Genomic DNA, 10,282 nt, shown 5'->3' on the forward strand with positions numbered 1-10,282 from the left:
GAGCGACGCTCCCTCCATTTCCTGTTGTGCTCTCAGGAGTCAGACCGTTCCTCGGGACCAGGGATGGGAATTAAACCCATGGAGCCGGAATACGCATGAATGACTCCGCTCTTCGTCTCCATGAGGTGTTGCTCGTGACCGAGCTGCGTCTGTAAGTGATGGAAAGTGGGGTCCATGGGGGGTCAAGAACCCCCCCCCCCCTCCTCCCCTAGAGATGTAAACAGCTTATAGACGACTTTGCGGCATTCGACCCCGTGTCCGCTGTCTGTTTTCACAGTTTCACTAATATAACTTCCTCTGCTGGTGACTAACTTGAGCTTCTTTTTAGCGCGGGTACCGGAGATGGCGCGGATCGGCGGCTGCACCTGATGTCACGTCGCGCGTGTTGATATTCCCTTGACAACCGCGGATCGGACACCTACATCCAGGTAACGCTAGGCTGCTTCGCGCGCGCGCGCGTGCGTGAGTGAGTGAGTGAGTGTGCACCAGTTCGAGGATACGCTGCTGTCTTTAAGGTAGGTGGGGTTCATTATAGCGAGAAAACAATGTAATGGGAAGAGGTTTACTATTTCCACCGGTTCCGTTTCATAAAAATAATTTGAGAATCCAGTTGAAGTGGCTGGTTGAGATCACGTGACCCGGTATCACACTTCACGTGAATAAACCGCGTGAGGGCCCGTTTGATCGAATAGTGGTAGTCGAGGCACAGTGAATGTCAACGCTGTAGCGGATTAGTATTTGTCGTCTGTCAAATTGTGCCACCAGAATAAACGCCAGACTTCCGGTTAGACATTTCAATTTAAAAGCACCAGTTAGTCGGTTTTCTTTTTTTTAAGAGAAAATAAGAAATAAAAACGGGTTTGGGAATATTTTTTTATTGAAGTTAAAGCAAGACTAAATTTTAAATTCATTCTAAACAGTCAAGTTGAAATATAATATAAACAAATAACATAATTCTGATAATACAGGAAGTCACGTGACATATACGTTTCTCTTTTGGCTCTATTGTGGTGATAAACACTTCCAAACTGGGGAAATTACAGTCCATCAAGGATAAATCTAAATTGTAAATGTAGCCTTTACTCGTAGCCGCGTCTCTTCACTCAAGTGCACTGAGCCGTAGGATAAACGCCGGAGTGTTTTGCTGTCTCCCTTCAGGGGCCACCATGCCCATCACGCTGCTGTGGGCCGTGGATGTGTACGGCAGGGTGTACAGCCTCTCCACAGCTGGCCAGCGGTGGGTGCGTGCAGATGACACGCTGCTGGAGCTGAAGCGTGTCACAGCGGGGAAGGACCGCTGCTGGGGCATCGGCTGCGACCACCACGTTTACCTCAACATGATGCCCAGCGAGACCTCCATCCGCTACCGGGAGGAGACTTATGAAAACCAGGTACGTTGATACACTTACAACCGGGACGCCGTATGTTTTTAATGCTCAAGCGCTGTGTGTGTGTTTTCAATGATCTTTTTTAGAGGTGGAACCCGGTCGACAGCTTCACTGACACACTGCTGCCCACCGACCGCTGGCCGTGGAGCGACGTGACCGGGATGAATCCTCAACCGCTCCACAGCTTTCAGCTGCCTTCCCGCAGCTGGGATTGGGAGGGGGACTGGTACGTGGATCAGAGCTGTGGAGAACCCAGCCAGACTGGGGTAAGAAACAACACGCAGTCCTTTCTTTAAGTGTCTGCATCTTTCCTGCACATCTTTCTTCCACGCTCGACACGCCGCTCTGCTACTGTGTGCCCCCCCCCCCAGGGCTGGGAGTACGCAGTCGACTTCCCCGCCAACTTCTCCCCGGATAAGAAGTGGAACTCTTGCGTCCGTCGCAGGCGGTGGATCCGCTACAGGAGATACACAGCACAAGGCACCTGGGCGAAGGTGCCGACGCTCCTCCGGTCGCAGCAATATCAGGGCAGAAAGGTTCCGCGCCGAGGTTTCAAGCAAAGCCGCTGTCTGTCTCCGCAGATCCCCCTGGACAGTCCCAGGAAGCCGCTGCTGCCGCTCTGTGACATAAGCTGCGGTGGCTGGCAGATGAGCGACCAGTCTGGAAGGTATCCCTACCTGTGGGGCGTGTCCCAACAAGGAGAGGTCAGTCCCCGCGGGTTTCGACGGTCTTGTGACAAATGTGCATCTGAAGTTCACCCAAGAGAAGGATTACATGCTCCCTCACTGCGGTTTAGAGTTCTGCAGAGTTCCTGAAAGCTTGACGCAGCACCGAATATTTCCTGCTGTAATATTTCCCCGAGGCAACATCTGCAGTGCTGATGAACGCTGCATTCATTAATGAGGATAACATGAGATGAAATGCTTTAAATTCAGATCTGTCAGATATTGCATTAACAAGTGGCTTTTTAGCGCCTATAAACGTTGACCACAAGAGGGCAGCATTACTTCATACAATTCGTGTAAAATTACTCATCAGATATGCTTCAGTGGTCTTTACGGAGCATGCTGCACTGTGCCAAACCCGGTGCCATCTTGAGGCTCCATCTTAACCTTGCAGGTGTGGTTCAGGGAGGGGATCCATCCCCGGGTCCCGGAGGGTTCCGGCTGGGAGGAAGTAGAAGTGCTCAAGGAGGTGGCTCAGTTGTCGGCCGGCCCCGGGGACCTCCTGTGGGCGTTACTGTGGGATGGGAACCTGCTGGTCCGTACTGGCCTCAGCCTGGACTGCCCCACTGGTCAGTTCACATTTATATATTCATATGTTTATATACGATTCGTTCTGGTGTGAGATGGTGGAAAATGTGTTACGATATGACCTTTGTGTCTCTTCATCTGGATTGCTTGTGATTTTTGTCAGTTTTGTTTCTACGTATCAGACAGTTTCTTTTGTGACACCACAATAGTATAATGAGATACATTTTTAATACTCTACCTAAGAAAGTAAGACATTTATTGAAGTAAAATGACCGTAACCCACGGTGCAAGTCTCACAAGTCATTTAGGCACCAAAGAAATAAGCCAGATATACACTGCCTGGCACAGGCATCAAATATGATGATTGAAGCTTCAACGTCACTCGAACAAAAGGTGCCATTAAAGCGTTCCTCCCACATTATTCTCAGCCGTTAGTAGAGCAGAATATTTGACACAGCAAAACTTAAACTACCACACTAAAGGGGACGGTTTGCCGAGATCAGATCTTCCCTTCATGCCGCGTCGGTAAACATGCAGCGTTTTTTCTTCCGTCAGGCACATCGTGGGTGGAGCTGGAATCACCGGGAAAGGAGATCGAAGCGCTCCACGTGGCGGTTGGAGTTAGTGTGGTCTGGGTGGTCACTAAAGACTACAAGGTGAATGGGTCCTCCTCACACGCCGACTGGCTGTTCCGCGTTGCGACGGAAACATCTGTATGCGTGTTGTTATATGCATGTGTGTGTGTGTGTGTCCAGGTGTGGTTCAGGCGGGGCGTGAACTCCCACAACCCCTGCGGGTCCGGTTGGATCAGCATCGGAGGGGAGATGATGGTGGTGGACGTGGGACTCAATGAGCAGGTGAAAAGATCATTTCAGCCTGGTCACAATGTATTGGTGTTCCCCTTTTTATTGTTTAATGCTAATCCCCCCCCCCCCACTACTGATTCACGTCACCGCTCGGCTTTTGGATCTGGGCCCCTCCGGTTCAAGGTTGGGGTCAAGGGCAGAGGGGGTTTCTCTCTGCATCTCGCTGCCGAGGACTCCGGTAGCACTGCAAACCCCTCAACTCACGCCCCCCCCCTCCCGCCTTCTTTTCTCACCCCTGGTCTCCCCCCTCCCCGGCCCTTCTACCTCTGGCCTCCAGCCCCGCCCCCGAGGTTGCCCTGTAACACGAGCCCGCCCAGCCGCCCCAGCCAATGCCCCCTACCCCCCACCCAGCAGCAGCCCCCCTCAGGCTCGGCCTTATATATCCCCGGACTATATTCCTACTGGCCTGACATGCGGGAGACTCCCTAATTAGAAGCTGGCCAAGCCGGCGTCATCATATCCCATATTTCATATTTCAGGGTTGGATATGGATAATTATGGATATGGCAGGTGCCAGTGTTACAGTGTATGGCCTTATAAAGTAACAGCTGCCTGTGGCCTACTGGTGCCACGAATACAACTTTTTGAAGAGTGACGACAAGTGTTCTTCTATTTTATTTGACGCCATTCCGCCGTATTTATCCTGTTGGTTGTTGCGACTGAATTCCCATCTTGTCACGACGGGTGTGTGTGTGTGTGTGTGTGTGCGCTCTGCACCTTTGTCGTTTTGCATTGTTTTCTGGCCTCTTTATTCATGTCAGGTGTGGGCGGTGGGCGAGGACCGAGGCCTGTATTTCAGGATGGGCGTCACGCCGTCCGAACCCAGCGGGAGCGGCTGGATTCCTGTTTCCGCTCAATGGGGGAATAGCAAAGAGGTTATCCCGCCCGGGTCCGTACGAAGAAGACGATCAAGTCGTTCCTCTTGAATACTGTAATGAAACCGATCTGCTAACACCCCTCGTGTTCTCCCGCGCTGCCCGCGTGCGCTTGTTGTTTAATAGGAAGGAGTGTGAGTTGGGTGACCGGCGGGCGGAGGCCTCAAAAAGCTCCCTTCTGAGCTGCACCGACTCCGACTCCGAGTCGGGTCCTGCCGACGCGCAGAGCGCCACTAAAGACTTTCCAGTCCTCGAAGCAGCAGCCTCATCGGTTGTCCCCCTGGGGGGAAACGACTCACCTCCTCCGAAGACCGGGGATCCTCCCCCGGCCGTCCAGCAGGACGCCCCCAGGCCGTTCATCCCTGCGAGCGACAGCTTCATCAACAGCCTGGTGTCGGACCGCGACAAGACCGCCGCTCCGCAAGTCCCCGTCACGGAGGCGCCGCGGGAGGGAGTCCAGGAGCTGTCCCCGGCGCCCATCCTCCCGACCCCCGAGACCACAGGACACGACGTCCCCTGGATGAACGTGGATTTGGAGGCGCGATGTGCGCAGGCGGCGGGGCTGTCGCCGGGCGCCGCGGGGACCCTGGAGACCTCCCGCGGCGTCGGGGAAGAGGACGCACCGGTGTGGAGCTGGATCTCCGGTGGGGGCTGCGACGTGGACGCAAGTTCGCAGATCAGCTGGCTAAGTCCCACAGGTACGTAGACCACAACCTGTGTGTGTGTGTGTGGGGGGGGGGCACCTGTGTGTCCGTCTGTCTGAAAGGTCTCGACTCGCCTGCCAGGTCCTCTCAGCAGCTCCCTGTCCCTGACTCCCGTGCAGTCGGCGGCGTGGAGCGAACAGCCGCAGCAGCAGCAGCAGCAGCAGGAGAGCCGAGGGGAGATCAGCAAGAAGCCGCTGGAGAGAAGCCACGTAAGGCGGCATCGCGTCCTTTCCGTCCTGCCCCGGGACGGATCGCATCTGCTCTGTGCTCACACCCCTTTCCCCCTCCACAGTCCGTGTGGGTGCGTAAAGGTGCGTTGCGCTGGTGGAGGGACTGGAAGCCTCAGCGCTGGGTGGACGTGGCCGTCGCTCTCGAGCAGTCCACCAAGTCCGACGGGAGGAAGGACAGCATTTTCTTTGTCTACTACACGCAGTACGATGAGAAAAAGGTCGGTTGGCTTCGGCTCAATTCTCTCTCTTTGGTCAGTTCACGGTTGTTCACTCATTCTCTTTTGTTGTTTTGTCGCAGTACCTTCATGTGTTTATACACGAAGTCACAGCGCTGGTGCCGGTGCTCATGGACTGCCACTATGCCTTTGCTGTCTACACCACGCAGAGGACCCAACAGAGGTGGCCCCTGGTTCTGGCAGCACAAACCCAAACGGACATGAAGGATTGGGTAACGGTTTTTGAAGCAGAAAGAGGAACAGTTAGAGTGAAACTAAGAGGTTTGCTGGTGACACCGCCTGTTGTTTCTGTCCTTTTGTGTTGTTCAGTTGAGCCTGTTGTCTGACTGTTGCTGTGAGTGTCGAGGGATCGATGGACCCCCGTCCAGACAGGCCCTGTGGTCCACCACCTCCACGGGAGACATCATGGTCCACGAGCCGTCCTTTTCTCTGGAAGCCGCCGCGCACACCCTGGCCTGTGACCTCATGTGAGGCTGCCGCCGAATAGCAGAACCCCCCGTTTTCATTCTCTCTTTTACTGTTGGAGCTGTTTTTTTTGGCGTCCGCTTCTCTCGTGCCTACTTTGTCTCTACTCTGCTACACGTCAGCCAACACGTCGCTAACAAGCTTAACAAACTGGCCCTGCATGGTGAAAGTCTCCCCCCCCTCACACCGTGTGCCGGTACCTTGTCTCTGTCTGTGTGCTAACGATGATGTGGCTAATGTCGGGTGCTTCCGCTGTGCGGTGCTACAGGTTCTGGCGGCAGGTCCCGGGTCACCTGCGCTGCGTAGAGTCTAACAGTCTGGGGCTGGTGTGGGGCATCGGGTGGGACGGCACCGCCTGGGTCTACAGCGGGCGCTGTGGGCAACAGCCCATCCCGGGTAAACCTGCCCACAAATTTAAAATAACATTCAGGAACCGTCTGACATTGCAAAACATGTGGACTTCATTCACTGAAAACACAAAACACTTGATGGCTTTTAATGTGCGTCAAAAAGGCAAATTTCTCCCAGATTTCTTGCACAAATTAGTTTGAATCCATGTTAATGAGCGCTTGATTCATCCACCAGACAGGTTGGCGCATCAATTAAATCCATTAAACAGCATTAAACAGCATAGGTATCATACAGGTGTGCCTCGGGCTGGTCACTACTTTTTTATCGTGAAATGTGTTCAGCTTCAGAATCTCCACCGTCAGTTTAAAAGCTGGTTATACGGCTAATGTAGTTAAATAAATGAATTATGGTCCTAATACGGTTTGACTGTTGTGTCACAGACATTCCAGTAGGCACATGCATTCATTGATATCATTGCTTCCACCTGTGTTTAACTGTCAAGTTGGCTGCAGTGAAAAGGGCCTGTTGTGTATAGATCCTTGTGACACGGAGCTGTGCATCATCATCATCATCATCATCGTCCCGCAGCACGAATCGATGGTGGCAGATGAGCGGCACAGCGACGTGTGACAGGATCTTGATCGTTTCATGAACAACAGTTGCCGTTCGTTCACTCAGCGTGCGAGTGGCCCACACAAAAAAGTGCGTGTTTTGTAGTGACCGTTTATTGTGACTTCACTAAGGCACATTAATAATGGTATAATGGTTTAATCTGCCACACCTGTCAGCTGGATGCATTATCGCTAACACCGATTCCAAGAAGTCTTTTCGGTGATTTATTTAATTATTTTTTCATAAGTGATCCAGTAAATTTGTTCATTTTTAATAACTGCTTGAATATTTATCAGTGTAAATGTACAAAATATTGGCTGCTCAAGCTTAGATTCTCAAAGTCAATTTACGTTATTCTATATGCTTGTGCCATAATCTGTAATTGGTCAAAATAAATCTTAATCAGTTTTTTACCTTAAAGGTCAAATCTATGTCACTAACACAATTTATTTAATTGCTTACAAACACATAAGAAAGATTCAATCGTCTTGCTTCCAGCTTCTAGTTTTGTGGGCAATTGCTTAAGCGTCTGTTTGCAGCCGTTCACATCTGTAACTACTTCCCCGCTGGCATCACATCTTTGCGCGTGCTCGTGTGTGCGGCAGGAGATGCAGGTGAGCGGCACCAGCAGAGCGACGTGCGGAGTGTCCATGTGTACGAGAACCAGAGGTGGAACCCCATGACAGGATACACAGACAAGTAGCAACCCTTTCTTTACCAACGTCTGCATCTTAATCTGTGCAGCTGTTGTCTGCTGGCTCCTCTGAGAACATCTGAGAACATACCGCTTTTTTTTTGGGGGGGGCCTCCAGAGGACTTCCAACTGACCGCCCGATGTGGAGCGATGAGGGCGGGCTGCAGGAACGCACCAGAGGGAACACGCACCCGCCCTCCCCGCAGTGGTCCTGGGTAGGATCCAGACACACACTCAAAAAAAAAAAGAAACTTCTTCTTTCATCCCCCGGCTAATCCCCCCCCACCCCTCCCTCCCTCCCACACTGCCTGCGTTTCAGGCGTCCGAGTGGGCTGTGGACTACGACGTCCCCGGGGGGACGGACCAAGAAGGCTGGCAGTACGCGGCCGACTTCCCCACGTACGTTGTCATTATGTTCTCAGGGTGTGATAAGAAAGCGAGGCGTCGCGTTGCTCTGACTGATCTCGCTCCCCGCAGGACGTTTCATGGCCACAAAGCCATGAAAGACTTTGTCAGGCGCAGGCGATGGACGAGGTGATGAGACGCACGCATTCCTCGGCGGTTTCCAACGCGCGGTTCCTTCGCCGCTGGAGTAATGCTACGTTCTGCTCGCAGGAAGTGTACGATCACGTTGACGGGCCCGTGGCAACGGGTCCCGCCCATCTGCCTGAGTGACATCTCTCTGATGCCCTGCCTGGCCCACAGCAGCATGGAGCAGGTCCCCGTCTGGGCCCTCAGCGACAAGGGGGACGTCTTGTGCCGACTGGGCGTCACGCCCCAAAACGCCGCGGTAAGATTTTGCTGGAACACCAAGCGTTCATCGGTCCTCTTTAAAAAAAAACGTCTCCTCTCTTCACTCCGCTGCGTCTGATCCCACAGGGCAGCTCCTGGCTGCACGTGGGCACGGACCAGCCCTTCAAGTCCATCTCCATCGGCGGCGCCAACCAGGTGTGGGCCATCGCCAAGGACGGAGAGGTGTTCTACAGGGGCTCCGTGTCCCCGCAGAACCCCGCGGGAGAATGCTGGTACCACATCCCGTGCCCCCCCAGGCAGACTCTCAGGCAGCTGTCGGTGGGGAGGACCTCCGTCTTTGCTGTGGATGACAACAGTGAGCAGCTGTGAAGTTCTCCTTGTTGTTTTATACTTACACTCCAGTTAACGCTTAACGTTAATCTCCGTACAGGTAACTTGTGGTTCAGGCAGGGCCTCACCCCCAGCTACCCGCAGGGCTCCGCCTGGGAGCTCATCTCTAACAACGTCACCAAGGTCTCCGTGGGACCGCTGGACCAGGTCAGACACTTTTGTCGAGTTTCACCGGCACAGTGGAAGCGGAGTGTGAACCGTATCTGTGGATGAAGCGCGAATGGTTCATTGCAGATGTTGTCTCCAGGTGTGGATCATAGCAGAGGGAGTCCCGGGCTTCCCAGCTGAGACTCCTGGAGCTGTCTGCCACAGGCTGGGGGTGGGACCCATGCAGCCCAGGGGACAGTCCTGGGACTATGGCATAGGGGTGAGTCCGCCGTCAGTATGCCCTCCCAAATTTATATTTCAATTCTAAGCAAAAAAAAACAAATACTTTCAGCACTCAATGAATTGTAAAAAGCTATATATTTTCATATTGTCGACCAATCTGATGAAAGAACTAAACAATGGATGTCTTGAAAAACAGCACTTTAATGTACCTAAAACTCCGGAGCACTTTACTTTTTAGCAGCATTATTATTATTTATTCACCCATGGAACCATCCGTCCCTTTTCACTGCCGTGTGTTCTGACTCCCAGGGAGGATGGGAGCACATCAGCGTGAGGGGGAACTCTGCGGAGGCTCCTCGCGGCCCCCATCCCGGCCCCGTCGGAGCCCCGCGCAGCCCGCTGCCCCCCGCGCAGGTGAACGGCAGCGCGGTGGGCGTGTAGCTGGATCCACATCCGGCTCCTCGGGCGCTTACTGCCCCTTCGTGTGAAGGGAACGCACAATCACGACCCCGGATCCCGTAGGTGTCGGGATGGGAAAAGGGAGAACGAGAGCATTTAAGGGATCTTGTTGTGCGGTGAAAACGTAAAAGTTAGTGCACGTTTTTGGCTGTTGGGATCCAGCAACAGCTTCTATTTGTCCACACGGTATCCTGTGATAACCTGAGCGGGGGGGACTTTTCGATAAAGGGCTAAGGCTACTGAACGAACTTGTCTGCAAACACACAATCCCACCGTTGTCTAAATGAGCTCAGTTACTAGAAGCTTGTTTTGTTTTGTGTTTGTTTTGGGCTGGTTACATATTTGTTCGTGCTTTTTGATTTATTTATTAACTTATGTGTTTATTTTATTTATTTGCAATGGCGTTTTTGGTTTTTGTTGACCATATTGCTACTTCAAACCTTCCCAAATATTTAAGGCTTTTTCAAAAAACATCCTTCCCAATGCAACATTCCGTCTACATTAAGACGCCCCTCCATCCTGCTGCAGTATGACAGTTCTTCCTGTGAGTATCGTATCCACCTACATTACTGCGACTGTTGTCATTTCAGCTCCGGATGTCACCAATGACATTCATCTTAAGGGCATCGAAATGTGAAATAAAAGAAATATTGATTTATGTTCGGACATCATTTCA

At 52.5% G+C, this 10,282-nt stretch overlaps 1 protein-coding gene across 1 annotated transcript; it reads left to right on the forward strand.

Moving 5' to 3' along the window:
- The first annotated feature begins 9 nt into the window (after window positions 1–9).
- On the forward strand, window positions 10–10,264 carry tecpr1b (tectonin beta-propeller repeat containing 1b). Its single transcript, XM_040192074.2, has 25 exons — window positions 10–151; window positions 329–428; window positions 1,159–1,391; window positions 1,475–1,654; window positions 1,760–1,882; window positions 1,970–2,092; window positions 2,508–2,682; window positions 3,197–3,297; window positions 3,397–3,498; window positions 4,269–4,396; window positions 4,509–5,080; window positions 5,168–5,295; window positions 5,379–5,534; window positions 5,615–5,764; window positions 5,862–6,019; window positions 6,286–6,413; window positions 7,586–7,679; window positions 7,793–7,889; window positions 7,994–8,073; window positions 8,152–8,208; window positions 8,290–8,464; window positions 8,554–8,782; window positions 8,858–8,964; window positions 9,065–9,184; window positions 9,457–10,264. The coding sequence occupies exons 3-25, from the start codon at window positions 1,167–1,169 to the stop codon at window positions 9,586–9,588; spliced, it is 3,540 nt and encodes a 1,179-aa protein (XP_040048008.2). The 5' UTR covers window positions 10–151; window positions 329–428; window positions 1,159–1,166; the 3' UTR covers window positions 9,589–10,264.
- Window positions 10,265–10,282: the final 18 nt, after the last annotated feature.

This window comes from Gasterosteus aculeatus, chromosome 11 (assembly GCF_964276395.1).
Source record: "Gasterosteus aculeatus chromosome 11, fGasAcu3.hap1.1, whole genome shotgun sequence".
Taxonomy (NCBI): Eukaryota; Metazoa; Chordata; class Actinopteri; order Perciformes; family Gasterosteidae; genus Gasterosteus; species Gasterosteus aculeatus.

What these genes read in the sequence shown, in the direction of transcription:
- tecpr1b (XM_040192074.2), top strand. Translation starts at nt 1,167, where the DNA reads ATGCCCATCACGCTGCTGTGGGCCGTGGATGTGTACGGCAGGGTGTAC. An exon ending in CAGCCTGGACTGCCCCACTG is followed by an intron (nt 2,683 to 3,196) that starts GTCAGTTCACAT and finishes TTCTTCCGTCAG; the next exon opens with GCACATCGTGGGTGGAGCTG. An exon ending in CCGTGGGACCGCTGGACCAG is followed by an intron (nt 8,965 to 9,064) that starts GTCAGACACTTT and finishes TGTTGTCTCCAG; the next exon opens with GTGTGGATCATAGCAGAGGG.